The sequence below is a fragment of the Pinus tabuliformis genome, chromosome 7, assembly GCF_031772625.1.
Source record: "Pinus tabuliformis cultivar Carrire ecotype Pingquan chromosome 7, CPIR1, whole genome shotgun sequence".
NCBI classification, from domain to species: Eukaryota; Viridiplantae; Streptophyta; class Pinopsida; order Pinales; family Pinaceae; genus Pinus; species Pinus tabuliformis.
Genome location: NC_142293.1, coordinates 802943952 through 802959472, shown reverse-complemented (window position 1 = coordinate 802959472; position 15521 = coordinate 802943952). Strand labels below are relative to the sequence as shown.

Sequence of the window (15521 nt, the reverse complement as noted above, 5' to 3'; positions counted from 1 at the left end):
GTTTCAAGAGAGGAGGATGCAGTGTGCACACGATGAGCATCCTATTAGAGTTGAAGTGGCGTGGCAATAGCTTGGTGGCGCTTTCCTGAGACGAGCATGGGACCCAGGCATTACAGTACTAGACAGCGCAACGACCTTTAGGGGTGATCTGGCTGCTACAAGGGGAGATCATCCAAATCTTCCATTGGGCTTGTGTGACTCGCTAATGGCATGGGGGACTTCATCAACATGGCAGGTTGGTAACCAAGAGGATATCAGGGGAAGCTCATGTGGGAGAGACTTCCTCCCCACAAGGGTTGGGGTGTATCTTCAGGAGTTTACTCTTGGAGTGCATGAGGTGGACTACTCGGTAGGGCCACTTCATGGGGAGTTGGACAGAGTCCTGCATTATCATGATGCTCTACTTATTGAGAGTATGAAGAGGGTTTCTGGAACCTACACCTAGCCGGATAATGAGAGGAGCAAGGGGTGCTCCACATTGATCAGGGTGGCTCGAGATCTTGGTATCGAGGGATTCCTTTGTGAGAGGATAGTGCATGGGACAAGGATGACAAGGTGGCACATTTGGGACCCTCGTAATATTTGCAGTGACTGCTTAGGCCATCAAATAATGGGAATGCTTGTTCAGGCATTGCTTGGGGACAAGCAATTTTTGGCAGGGAGCACTGTAATATCCCCAATTTTCCTAAGCCACTTAGGAAATATTACACTTTTTGACAAATTTGGAATTAGCAACAATTTTGGGTATTTTGACTTGGGAGATGGAAAAAATCGAATTCTTAGTGGGTTGTGGGGGCCACACACAAAAGGAATACGCACTCCCTTAGGAAAACGCACTTGTGGAGAGAGAAGGAAGGAGAAGGAAGGCGTACTAGTGGAGAATGGGGCCCACGAAGAAAGGAAGAGGACAGCAAGCATAAATAGAAGAGGACGGGCCATCATTGGGGGCTTTTATCAATTTGAAAAATTATACTATTGTTTGCTTGAGTTGTTGAACCAAATCAACATTGAGTTGTTCAGTACATGAGCTTTCTGAGGGGAAATCTCAACTACTTCAGTGCACTTCAAGTGCCACCCTAGAGGAGCCTTTTTTTTATTGTGGAATCGTCCACGAGGTAATTCTACAGGTTAATTTGTGGCATTCTGGAGCAGCTTGGATGTAGAGAGATGCCACACTTTCTTGAGGAGAACGAGCTACAAAGCAGCAACATTCTCAAGAATTTAGGAGCACATTCCCTCAGGGTTCAGCAACATTTTTGCAGAGGTTTGTCCGGTGGTTTGAGGGGCTACTTTACTGGCCAAATTCTTCTCTTTTGGGTTAGCGCAGAGGTGACTGATTTGGGGCCTGCGCAGTGATTGGTGAAGGCCACTCATTGTGGAGGTTTGATCAGTGATTTTGGCGCTGAGTTGGCTTGGGGGCATAAAGAGGATATTGGGGGAGAATACTCAACATTTTGAAGGCAGCAAGTAGCAGTATTTCTTGGAGGGTCAAATTACCCAGCTGTCAGAGGAGCAAGCCACAAATTGGGGGTAATTTCAGAGGTTGGAATTATGGAATTAGACCCAACCCTTTCTGGGTTTTTGTGGGTTTGGTGAAAGGAGGCTAGGGTTAATTTTGCAAAAAAAATTAAGCACTTATGAGGGCAGAATTCCTAGTTCCACTCAGCAACCAGCAGTAGAAATTGATAGAGAAGGGTGCAGTTTATTTCGGGGTCATTTCCACCACTTGGGTTCGTGAGACATTTCTGGATTTTGTTGAGCTAGTGGAGTAGCACCTGTGGTTAATTTCTTAGAATTTTTGGAGCACTCTAGAGGGTCCATTCCTTCCAACAAGCAATTGCAGATTTCCAAGGCTAGCACAGAAATATAAGGGGAAGTACTTCCTAGCAATTGGGCAACACGCTTTCTCACCTGGGTTGTCAAACTTGCTTTAGCAAGCTCAGGTGCACACACTCCATTCAGATTTGTACTTTCCACTTGTATATATATAATAAAATGGCTTAGTTCTACATTTCATGGCTAAATTAGTGGGTCACTTGCTGCATGTTGGATTTTGTGTTGCATGTGTATTTTTGCTTTATTTATCACTGAATTTCTTAAGTAGGAATATTACAGTAACCACTACCCTAATTAATACTTTGCATACCCCGTTGGCCCTCTGTGTGGGCCTTGGAGTTACTGACAGGATCGAATCTTAACCTTTTGAGCTTCATAGGAGGTTTCGGCCTCAAAAGGAAATCTCGCAGTCACCTCAAGATTGGTGCAAAGTGTTAGTTTGCCACAGTGGGGCTCCCGAATTCATAAAAAAGAGATGATTTGTCCAAATTATGTCTTCCTGATCTCAAATTGCGAACTTAATGCCAAATAGTCAACGACCCCTCCACAAGACCCGACTCCAAGCAATAGATCTTCGGTTAGGAATTTGCCTTCAAGTATGAGTTTAAGCCATAGATCTCAGTTTTTTCCCAAGTCCCAAACCCTAGCATTGCCTAGAATATTCGTGAGAGTGCCACAGAGGATTGTGGATAACTTTTCTTGTTGTTGGCCAGAGCTAGATTTCGATTTAACATGTTCGCTCCAGAGAACGGGGTTTCCTGTTGTATCAGAACAATCTCCATGGAAAAATAAACTTCGTTTCCTTCCTAATGATGTCTTTGTGCCCAATACCAAACACTAAAAGAACTTGTTGCCTCGGATAGGATTCTTTGCCAAAACAGAGAGAAGAAATAGGATGAGGTCAACTAGGATGGAATCTTTCACCGTCGAAATTACAAGAGAGAAAAGGGGTCTTAAAACCCTCATAGCTAATGCTCAAGAAACAAATAATTTTATCCACAATGATGCCCAAAATGAATTCATCCTTCTTTTATTTATAGATTTCCTAAAGGGGTCTCTTCTTCTTAAATGATTGAGTAATGTTAAATTTTGGTATGTTCTATGCTTAAGAGCAATTTACTTCAATTTTTCTTATTAGCCCAATATCAATTTCCAAATTAGCAATCACATCAGCATGATAGTAAAATGCAGATAGAACATAAACATAAACAGTAGAAGACAAGCTAAGACAAGAGGACACAAGATGTGGCCCCAGCCACGGACAAACCCCAATCTGGGGAAACCCTTCATCAATTCTTCTTATATTCTTCAATAGTTCAGTAGAGAGAGAGATAGTACAAATATACAAAACTAATATTTTATGATAGCAATAGTAAAGTCTTGACCAGAGAAGTCAATGCTAGTCAAACAGGACAGAATCTTCTCTGAAGATCATTCACCAAGATGTACATTAAACTGAGCCAAACATGGTCAAACCTTGACCCAATACATCTCCCAAAACGTTGTTGTCTTCTTGCTGCACTAGTTGTCACTGCCTCAAAAGTTAGGGCATCAACCTTCAGTCCTCATCCTTCACATAGTCAACAATAGTTTTGTTGTTGTCATCATGAGGACTAGTTAGGGCACCAAACACTACTGTAACAGTCATCAAAACAGCCTTTAATCTCTGCGGTATTAACTCACAAGATAACTCCTAAGTTATGATGTTGATCTGGGCATATATAAGCCCTCAAGCACCCATACACAATCCTTGACTGTGGTGTTATGCCTGCGGCCTAACACATAGTCTACATGTAGCTTCCAAGCAGCATAAACATTATTCCTTGTCCCTCCCGCTTCGTGCAACATTGCCTTAGCTCCTCTAACTCGACCCTCCTAGAAGAAGAAAACAGCCTCATGCAGTCACAAAAAGGATGCTCAAACAATCCCTTAACCCATGCCTCTTTCACATCATCAACAGGATTATCCTAGGTGCGTTAGGGTTCCTTTTGCTACGACCAGGACTCCTCCTCTTGTTGCGGCTTAGGGTCACTCCCTAGCTATGTATTAGGACTCCATAGATTGTCGCTTTGGGCCTTCTTATGCTAAGGATTAGGGCTTTCATTTAGGGCCTTCATGGAATTTGTATTAAGCCTCTTCCTTGCTGCAGATTAAACCTCCTTAGACTGCGGCTAGATCTCCCTTAAATCTGCAGCTTGATCTCTTCCTTAACGCTGCTAGGGCTCTCCTTAAACTGCGGCTAACTCTCTCCTTCACCTGCTACTAGGGCCGCTGCTAGGTGACCTTAGATGACTGTGTCTTAGGCCTCTCTCTAGATTGCGTCTTAGGCCTCTCTCTCGCTGTGGCTAAGCCTTCTTTTGACTGCAGTTAGGGTTGCATTTGACTGTGGCTAGAGCTCCTTCAAGACTGCGGCTAGATCTTCCTCTTGACCTCTCTTGCCACCAAACCCAAACGAGTGGAGAGAGATCATAAGAGATGTGAGTGTGTCTCAAATGACTTGAGGTCTCCTCTATTTATAATGCAACATTGAGGTTGAGATGGCAGTAATTTGCTTGCTGGCCGACCTTGACAATTTGTCAAATAATACAAATAAATTCATATCTCCATAAATACATGACGAGATCTGATGATCTTTAGATCAACCCTACACCTCTCGAAGAGAGGAATCCAGGAGTTTGGCCCTAGTTGCCAATTTTAACACTCCCTCTCAACTAGGGAGAACTCCATCTGCTAATCCATCTGTCAGTTGGTACTATCTTTGCCATCAATGCAGTGCCCTGCACTGCTCTGCTGAACTATGAAGAAGAAGAAGTGATCGAGAATGTATCATACCATTCTCTACTGACTCGAAGTCAGTCCCATATAAAGAGACTATCCCATACCACTCTTATTGATCTGAAATCAGTTCCAAATAAAAAGAGTGTCTCATACCACTCTTACTGACCCAAAATCAGTCCCATATAAAGAGTGTCTCATACCACTCTTATTGATCCGAAATCAGTTCCAAATAAAGAAAGTGTCTCATACCACTCTTACTGACCCGAAGTCAGTTCCAATTGATCCCAGATCAATATCATCCTAGCATAGGGAGTACAGTAATACACGATGCGTCCATCAGTAGTACTATGGTCCCTATCCTCATTTCCCTACTCATTGGCCAAATGAGAGGTACTTCCCATGAGTCCCAGACTGCATGGGTAGGATGTCTCAGCAGGAGAAGGATGAACCACTCATCCGGCCTACATTTCGCCATGGTGTATCCTAGGGGAAGGCTAAACCACTCACCCTATACACAACAAATCACTAGAGGGAGGATGGACCACTCACCCTATGATTGTGTCTCAGCGGGAGAAAGATGAACGACTCATCCTGCCTACATAGCAAACCACTAGGGGAAGGTTGAACCACTCACCCTATGGTTTCTCATCGCTCCAAGAAGTACCCCAAGCCCCCCGGAGCTCCCAGAGCTCAAAGTCCATCTCATACAGGACCCTCAAGAGAGGGTCTCTCCACGACTCCTAGTCGTTCTCGGAAAGTCAAGAATTTGACCTTTCCCAGGGGCTTCGTCAGAATATCGACGACCTGCTCATCAGTCCTAATGTGATGGAGCCTTATTTCTCCTCGTTGTACCATATCCCAGATAAAGTGGTACCTGATGTCTATGTGTTGGGAACAATCATGAAATACGAGATTCTCTTATAATCAGATCCCACTCTGGTTGTCGAAGAGGATCACGATGGTATCCAGCACATGTCCAAACAGCTCAGTGAAGAGCTTCCTCAACCAGACAGCTTCACAGGAGGCCATACTCGCATCTATGTATTCGGCCTCAACAGTGCTCAAAGCAACCAACTTCTACTTCCTGCTCATCCAGGATATCGAAGCAGAACCCAAAGAGAAACAACATTCAAAAGTGCTCTTGTTATCAACAACACTGCCTACTCAATCAGCATCAAAATAACCATGTAGCCTCACATTTCTGACAGTGTATCTCATTCCATGAGTGATTGTGCCCTGAGGATATCTCAGATGATTCTTGGCACCAATCCAATGTGTGTGATGAGGCTTAACCATATATTGGCTCAACATGCTAACTGCAAAACATATATCCGAACGAGAGTTCACCAAGAACATCAATGTTACTATGAGTTGACGAAACTCAGAGGCATTTCCCAATTCAGATCCGGCAGCACTACCGCATAACTTCTTAAAGTTAAGCTCCATCGGGGTAGTCACAGGCTTGGAGTTCACCATTCCAAATTCGGAATCCAACTCCCTCTTATGCTTGTAAATGAGAGGGTCTGCACCTATCAGAAAGAGGTCATCCTCATAAGGTACCAGTATGAGAGGTCTATCATCCACAACCTTAAAGCAAGGGTTTGAATTGGCTTCACTCCTAGTGAATCTCAGCTTCATCAAATAGTTGTCGATCCTCTCATACCAAGCCAGGGGTGCTTGCTTCAAACCATAGAGAGCTTTCTTCAACCTGCATATATGAGATTCCTAGTCATGAACCTCAAACCCCTTGGGTTGATCCACATTTCTGGTCCTGCTATTACTTGAGGGGAATGGTCCCCTTGTAAGCTTTCCCTCGGTACATCCCAGACATATACCTTCATGCTCTTCTTTGAACTCGGGCATCCCTGACACCATCTGACTCATATCGGGTAGGGCCTTGTAATAAAGATGGGCAAACCTCCGGTGCCATAGTTCAGATTGTAGAGATGTGTCACAAGACATGGCCCCCAATGGACTTCCTGCAACTTGATACAAAGTGCCAACCCTGAACCCAAGTGTAAAAGCATCTTTAAAATTTCTTTTCCAAACACGTACTTTTCCATCGATGAATGCCACCTTGTAACTTTTGTCTTCCATTGCCAAAATAGACACCATGTTCTTCTTGAGATCAAGTACATATAGAACTTCTTGTAAATGAATTGTGTTACCCTGTATCAATTGAAGGGTAACATTCCCTACACCCTTTATGAGATAGGTGGCATTGTCTCCAAGAATAATCTCCAAGTTTGTTTCCTTCTCTATCAGATTAGAGAGAGCTTCCTTGTATCCAGTGAAGTGCCTTGTATCAATAAGCCAATTCCCCAAAGTGTCCGGAGGAGAGGTAGTGGAGAGGGTCGATATAAGATAATACTCCTTTTGCTTATTGTTAACAACATTTGATTCTTCATACCTGGAGTACCTTGCTTTCTTGGAGGGTCGACCATTTCCTTGATGTCTCGCATTCCTTTTTTTCTTTTCCATTGTACTTGTCATTCCTTTGATCGTTGTTGTTGAAATTGCCCCTAGAATGATTGTGATCATCATCATGTGATGTGTCCCTTCTATTTGGACACTCCCTTGCATAGTGGCCAAACTTATTGCAAGCAAAGCATTTGCCTTTTCTTCCTCCCTTAGATCCAGGCTTTCCATGGAAATGACCTTTAGACCCTGCATTATTTCTCGTTTTGGCATGACCGAAGAAAACAGTGGGGTTGCCTCTGTTAGAAGGCATTTCTTGCTCCACCATTCTTGTTTCTTCCTAGATGCATCTTGACATCAATTCTTCAAATCCCGGAATTCGATCATTATTGAGTATAGTGGTTCTAAATATATACCACTCAGGTGGGAGCCCTCCAAGGGCAGTGATAGTAAGTTCCCTGTCAGATATGATTTCTCCAATCGATAGAAGATCATTCTTGATCTCAGTGATCCTTAAGAAGTAGGATTGAATATCCTTGTCCTTGCCCTTCTTAATATCCTTCAACTTATTTTTGAGGAACAAAATTTGATTTGCATCACTAACCTTGAACATGCTTACCAATCTGTTGTAGATCTCCTTGGAGGTGTTTAGATCAGAGATGTAAGCCACTAGATGCTTGTCAATGGAATCTCTGATAATCTTCTTTGCTTTGACTTCACCCTTGGTGTACTTGTTCTTTGTAGCAGCCAATGCATTTGATGGAGGCCCAAAGATTTTACCCTTCACATAATCCAACACTTCTTGTTCTTCCAATGTCAGATCAAGAGACATCTTCCATCCGTGATAGTCAGACAGGAAGTGGGATGAGGAACCCATTGAGCCTTTTGTCCTTTCCAACTGTCTTCGGTGATTGCTCTTTCACTCTTGCTTGGGATTTTTCTTCACCTTAGCTCTAATTCCATGTTAAATTTTGGTATGTTCTATGCTTAAGAGCAATTTACTTCATTTTTTCTTAATAGCCCAATATCAATTTCCAAATTAGCAATCACATCAACATCATAGTAAAATGCAGATAGAACATAAACATAAACAGTAGAAGACAAGCCAAGACAAGAGGACACAAGATGTGGCACCAACCACGGACAAACCCCAACATGGGGAACCCTTGATCAATTCTTCTTATATTCTTCAATAGTTCAACAGAGAGAGATAGTACAAATATACAAAACTGATATTTTATGACAACAGTAATAAAGTCTTTACCAGAGAAGTCAATGTTGGTCAAACAGTACAGAATCTTCCTCTGAAGATCATTGACCAGGATGTACATTAAACTAAGCCAAAAATGGTGAAACCTTGACCCAATACATCTCCCAAAACATTGTTGTCTTCTTGCTGCACTAGTTGTCACTGCGTCAGAAGTTAGGGCATCAACCTTCAGTCCTCATGCTTCACTTAGTCAACAATAGTTTTGTTGTTGTCATCATGAGGACTAGTTAGGGCACCAAACACTACTGTAACAGTCCTCCAACAGTCATCAAAACAACCTTTAATCTCTGTGGTATTAACTCACAAGATAACTCCTAGGTTATGTTGTTGATCTAGGCATATATAAGCCCTCAAGCACCCATACACAATCCTTGACTGTGGTGTTATGGCCTGCGGCCTAACACACAGTCTTCCTGTAGCTTCCAGGCAGCATAAACATTATTCCTTGTCCCTCCAATGATACCCCAACAAATTTGTTCCTTAGCTCCTCTAACTCGGCCCTCCTACAAGAAGAAAACAGCCTCACGCAGTCACAAAAAGGATGCTCAAACAGTCCCTTAACCCATGCCTCTTTCACGTTGTCAACAGGATTATCCTAGCTGCATTAGGGCTCCTTTTGTTGCAGCTAGGACTCCTCCTCTTGTTGCGGCTTAGGGTCACTCCATAGCTATGTATTAGGGCTCCACATAGTGCGGCTCTAGGCCTTATTATGTTGCGGATTAGGGCCTTCATTTAGGGCCTTCATGGGCTGTGTATTGAGCCTTTTCCTTGTTGCGGATTAAGCCTCCTTAGACTGCGGCTAGATCTCCTTAAATCTGTGGCTTGATCTCTTCCTTAATGCTCTTAGGACTCTCCTTCACCTACGGCTAAGTCTCTCCTTCACCTGCGGCTAGGTGACCTTAGATGACTGCGTCTTAGTCCTCTCTCTAGACTGCATCTTAGGCCTCTCTCTTGCTATGGCTAAGCCTTCTTTTGACTGCGGTTAGGGCTGCCTTTGACTCTGGCTAGAGCTCCTTCAAGACTACGGCTAGATATCCCTCTTAAACTCTCTTGCCACCAAACCCAAACGAGTGGAGAGAGATCATGAGAGATGTGAGTGTGTCTCAAATGACTTGAGGTCTCCTCTATTTATAATGCAAAGTTGAGGTTGAGCTGGGGGTAATTTGCTTGTTGGCCAACCTTGACAATTTGTCAAATAATACAAATAAATTCGTATCTCCATAAATGCATGACGAAATCGGATGATCTTTAGATCAATCCTACACCTCTCGGAGAGAGGAATCCAGGAAAAATATCAGTTGCCATAAATAAAATTACCCACATGAACTTTGTCCCTAGTTGCCAATTTTAACAAGTAAACTTTACTCCAAGCCCCAATTTTGGGTTTCTTCACCCAGCTGCCCCAAAACTCGCCTAGACATTGGGTATTTTAGGGTTTTCCCCTTTTATGGAGGACTATAGCCTATGGGGATCGATAGGCTATTTCATCACTTGGACAATTAATTTCTCAGGAACATTACATTTTCTCCCTCTATTGATTTCTACTTATATCCAGTGTCCACATGTGCTAATTTTTATGTTGTGATTTACATGTTAAATGCTGGTTACGTGTTAATTTTGTTGTTCATTTGATGTATTGCTTGTAAGTTCTCTGTTAATAAGTTTAGATAAATATTTAAAGGAAAAGTAGAAAACAAAATTTGATGCCCATGAATGCACTAAATTGATTCACCCCCACCCTCTTAGTTTAGTCAAATTTCCAACCTGATGTAAATTTCAATTACAGATTTGCTGAAGAAATAATAAAATCCCTCATTTGCAAAATTGGTTTTCCCTTCGGGGTTTTTCCAAGGACAATTTATCCAAAAATACCGGTGTCAAATTTTGTGTGTTATATTTTCTCAGTTTCTGTGATTATTTATTTGTGAAATTGCAGTTGTGTTATTTTTAGTATTTATCACGAATTAATTTTCCAGAAGACAAATAATCTGCAAAGATAGAAGATAATAACCAGTAACTGCAATAGGATTTTCATAGAGGGCATTAGCTAGCTGCTAATTTTGTTTTTGTTGTCATTGTACATCTACCTTATTATGATGAGATACATTTATATATGTCATGTCATTTTGTATTGGTTCTCTATTTTTGAGTGCTTGATTGGACAACTATCAGACTTGAGGATTCAATATTGACAATGATGGATCATTTTTTATTTGGCATCCACAACATATATATAGCAGTGCTTTCTCCATATTTATGTGCCAATGTGTTTATCTGATGTTATTGTTGCTTTATATGTTTAAATATATATATATATATATTAGTAATTTTTTATGTTTGCTGATTTTTCGCTATTTTTTGCCCATTCTAATGTTGTCAACATTGCTTGGAAGTGGGCAGTAACAATTGGGAAAAACTCCATGCTCTGAAACTCCTATTAAAACTGACTATAGAGAAGGAAAATGGTGTAGAAATTTGAAGAAAATGTTGCTTGATGCAAATTCAGAAATTTCACCTCATTCTTTAGGCTCCTCAAATCTATTTCTTGTGAACTTTCATCTTTAGCGATGAATCTAAAATATAACTTACTACAGTATACATTTCACTTCTGTCTAAACAATGTTTCCATCCCTTCAGGCACAATCCCTAACATATAACAGATCTAAGATAACTTATAAACAGCATATTTGCTACAGCCACAAAGCTGCCCCCTTAGCTTCTATATACTTGTCAAATCACTCAACAAAACTGTTAACTCTTTATGATAAATCAGCATACCAAACAGCCACAAAAACTACTCATTCACCATAAGAATATAAGCTGAAAATCAGATCTGCAAATACTACAGAATTTGAACAGAAAAGTACACTTCACATATACATAAGAATGAAGCTACAGGTACTTATCAATAATTTATCACATGCTGGTAAAAGACATTCCTTCAAGCTTATCACAAGCTAGGACCCCCCAATGCCTCCAAACCATAGCTAAGACATCGACCATCAATAGAAAACCCTGACCAGTACTGAAAAAGGAGTAGAAAACATCCCACAAAGCTATCTATCAACAACCAAGGCTCAACAACAAGCTAGCATTGACACCATCAAGTCCACCCTTGACCTAACACCAAGCTTGCCTCACACAATCTCTCCAAGCAAAGCGCTCCAAGTCTCCTTTAGGGTCATTTGCCATAAACCCTATGTCCTTCAAACACAAGAAATGAAGCCCTAAAAGTTCAAGTCTCCTCTACAAGTTGGCTCTCACAAACCTAAGCACCTCCCTCCCTTGCAAAAAGACAAGTACAAAGACTCAAAACAAGTTCATCTTCAAGATACAAATGGTCTAATGAACACTCACATGCTTCTACATGATTACAACTAAAGACTCTCTCCTCCATTCATATAGAATAGGTGACAGATGCCAATCATAGTAAAATGGACTAACTCCACAACCAACCTAATATAATCCTCAAGCTAAGGTCTCCAAGCAAAGCACTCTCTCTCCAAGGTGTGCACATGTCAAGACAAGACTCCTCAAGTGATGCACTCGCCAAGCATGGACTCCAAACGTCAAGCACTGCTCATCACAAGGCTCCTTGCATTCCAAGACAAGCATTTAATGTTCCAATACTCATCCACTTATGTGTCCCATGTCCAGATACAACCCCAAGTAATGCGCCCTCAAACTCTCAAGCCAAGCTGCTTATCCTCCTAAGGCAAGCCAAGCAGTCCCAATGCTCCTAGGGCTAAACAGCCACTCCCCTAGTACCAAGCTCTTCTCTTCCAAAGTAGATCTAACACCCATACAAGCAACCATCCTCCTCAGCACATGCACCATGTAGAAGATATTGATGCCAAATAAGATAATCACCACATCATGGAGTATACTACATCTAGCACCACGTCTAATGTCAAGCAACAACATTTAGGAAGCTCTCCAAATGTCATCAAACAAAAGATATAAGTCTCTAAGATACAACTACAGGGATAGGGTTTCACCATGTATGCCTCATCACATGAAGGTGCACCTAGCATGGCAACCACTTTCAAAGCAACCCAAAAGCTAATGGTGGGGAGCTTCAAATGATAAATCTTTGGAAACTAAAATCTGGTCATAGACCGGGTCAAGGGCACATTCAAACACCAAAACTTCATCTTGGGAACAACACCAACTCTATATCAAATCATAGACGCAGCTGGGAAGTTTCATGAAATCACCTTTCAACGTGTACACAGAAAACATGATAGGAGAGTTGATAAGCTGTCAAACACCGCAGTCAATGGCCAGCTTGCAGTACATTTTGCTTAAGGAGCACAGAATGGAAGGGATATCTGATTCTCTCTCATAATCCTGCTTTTTTACGTCACAGGGAAAAAGCTCTTTCCCACCGTTTTCTCCTGCATCATTAGTTTCTTCTTCTGCTTTTTTCATTTACAAGTGAGATTATATCCTAAACTGGTAATGGTTCCTGATATTTGGGATATGTTTCCAGTTACAGGAAATGGATCCTGATGTGTTGGAAGTTGGAACTGTTTCAGTATTCTGAAAACAGTTCCAACAAAAAAAACCCTCAAAACCTGGATATTCTGAAACAAATCCCAGCTTCCACGGTTCGCATCCACATGTTGTATGGGATCAGCACCCTACGTAGGCGATTCTGGTAATTTTTTATGGCATAGTATTTGCTAAATTGTAAAAGGTTTTGCACAGTGTGACTTACGTACTAATCAAAATCTATGTCAAATGGCTGCCATGATAGAATCTCATCATCGTTATTTTCAAAATATGGAGTGCGACTTCTGATACTTTGGTATTATCCTTGTTTTTCTTTTAAAAGAGGATATTTCTCAGGTGAAAATATTAAGAATTATGTATTTCTACCTCGTTCATAATATAGGACTCGGCTCATTGAATAAACCAAGTGGTACCTTTGGGGAATAAATGTGAGCAAGATATGATGTTTGTAAATTCGACCTTCAATCAGAGGTTCAATAAGTACATGCACAGCAAACTAGACAATGTGGGTTGCAAGTGAATTTAGAGTAAGACTTTAAAGTAGATAGCCCCACATCATATTTTTATACATGGTTTAGATATGAATATGGATACAACAAGAGTTTGCTTTCCTACTTGTATTGTTTCAAACACTTAAATCTTGTTACTTGTGATTTTCGGACGAAATTGCTTGTCTTGTGTGTTGGGTTACTTCAGCTAGTAACACTGTTACCTTGGCTGTTTAGGGAATTCGAACATCACACACACATAATCGTTCTTGGATGCTAATAAGAATGCAAATGCAAAGAGTTTTACAGAGGCATAAGCCACCTCTCGAAGCTACCAGCTTTTCAAATGGTACTTTGACTACGTTTTCCTCGCACGTTTGTCTTTGGAGAAAGTCACAACACAATAAACAAAATCGAAGCATCTAAATTTTATATAACCATTAAATGAGGTCTTGCTTGACAAAGAGTTTTACAGCGGCCTAGGCCATCTCTCAAAGCTAACCGCTTTTCAAATGGTACTTGAGTACTTTTTTTCCCACGACACTCTTTGGAGAAAGTCATACGACAGTAAACGAAATCGAATAATCTAAATTTTATGTAACCAGTCAATGAGGTCTTGGTTTGATGGTAGAGTGCAAGTGTTTCATACCCTCACCAGATTCAAATCCCTCCAAGGCATATTTTGCCTCTCATTAACATATCAACCATGCAAGCAAGGTGTGCCATGTGGTTGAAGCCAAGTGCAACACACGGTTATATAATCTGAAGCATCTTGTGCAGAAACAAAGAATCATGTAACCTACAATTTTCGTCCATCATAATGCAAACTAACAGATGCTTGAAATTTTAGTGATCATGCGAGACATACCTTTTCGACGACAAGGCCATCAAGCAGGCCAATCAAGTCCCCAACAATATGAAAAACAGTGTAATTTTGCGCACCAAGAGGGGCATCTGTGCCTCCATACCCTCGGATGTCTGGGGCCACTGCATGGTATCCTGCCTCTGCAAGCACAGGAATCTGATGGCGCCACGAATACCACAACTCGGGGAAGCCATGTATCAGCAGTACAACCGGCCCTGTTCACCATGGATACAGTTTATTTGAATCAGAATTCGTGGACATAGACCTACATATCCTTCCGGACTTCCTAGAATGCGAGGAGCTACAATGAACAAACCATGTCTGCAAACAGTATAATAATAATCCGATCATGTGATATCAATAAACGAATTAGATGATATACTTACCTGATCCTTGCTCGGCAATGTGCATTTTGATGCCATTTGTCTCTATGATCCTGTGAGTTATCTCCATTACCTTACCTCCTTTCTTTAGCAGCGTCCTCCTTCAATTCTATAAAATCACGGCTCTGCTCAGAGTGGACAAACGCAGAATTTTGTTGTGTGAATTATTATGGAAGTTTGGCATTGATAATTTTGATGGTCATTATGTAATTTCATTTTGATTTGGAATTAGTTAAATTTAATAAAATTAAAATAAAATAGTTGGTAAAGATTTTAGATGATGATGGAGGATGGAGTCACTATCAAAATTTTTAGATAAATCAGGCATATTATATTGTTATGGGGAAATCTTTACAATATGATTAACTGCGGAATCTTTAGATGATGGATGGTCTTTAATAATGGATGGCGTCACCATCAAAGCGTCACCATCAAAAACCTTGGATAGATCACACATATTATATTGTTATTGTGGAAATCTCTACAATATGATTTACTGTAGAATCTTTAAATGATGAATGGTCCTTGATAATGGATGGAGTCACCATCAAAAATGTTGAATAGATCATACATATTATATTGTTATTGAGAAAATCTCTACTATATGATTAACTGTGGAAGTCTCCAATAACTCAAAATTGGAGACAAAATCTTAAAATACTTTATAGATCCAGAATTAAAAATGAATCTAAATTAATTTTAATTTAAAGAAATATATATTAAATAATAATAAAATTCAAAATATGACTTTTTAATAAAAATAATTTATTAGAATTTTTAATTTTAATTATTTATTAATTCATTTTAATTTCAAATTTATTAGCTTAACAACCAACTTTATTATTTTAAATTTTATATGTATTCGCTTAATACTAACTTTATTATTTTTAATATTCATTTCAAATTTTTAAAATTATCCTGAACAAACTTATTACTTACTATCATTGTTGTATGAAAAGATCTACCAG

The 15521-nt window shown here is 40.5% G+C and overlaps 1 protein-coding gene across 1 annotated transcript in view; it reads right to left on the bottom strand.

The window, feature by feature from the left end:
• The window catches only part of LOC149249996 (epoxide hydrolase 1-like), a 215540-nt gene extending 200793 nt beyond the window's left edge, over positions 1 to 14747 (bottom strand). Inside the window, exons 1-2 of the mRNA XM_089458879.1 lie at positions 14557 to 14747; positions 14174 to 14385 (exon numbers count right to left, since the gene is read on the bottom strand). Of these exons, the coding sequence (XP_089315005.1) occupies positions 14174 to 14385; positions 14557 to 14623 (279 nt within the window). The 5' untranslated portion in view covers positions 14624 to 14747. The remainder of the gene's footprint in view (positions 1 to 14173; positions 14386 to 14556) is intronic.
• Positions 14748 to 15521: the final 774 nt, after the last annotated feature.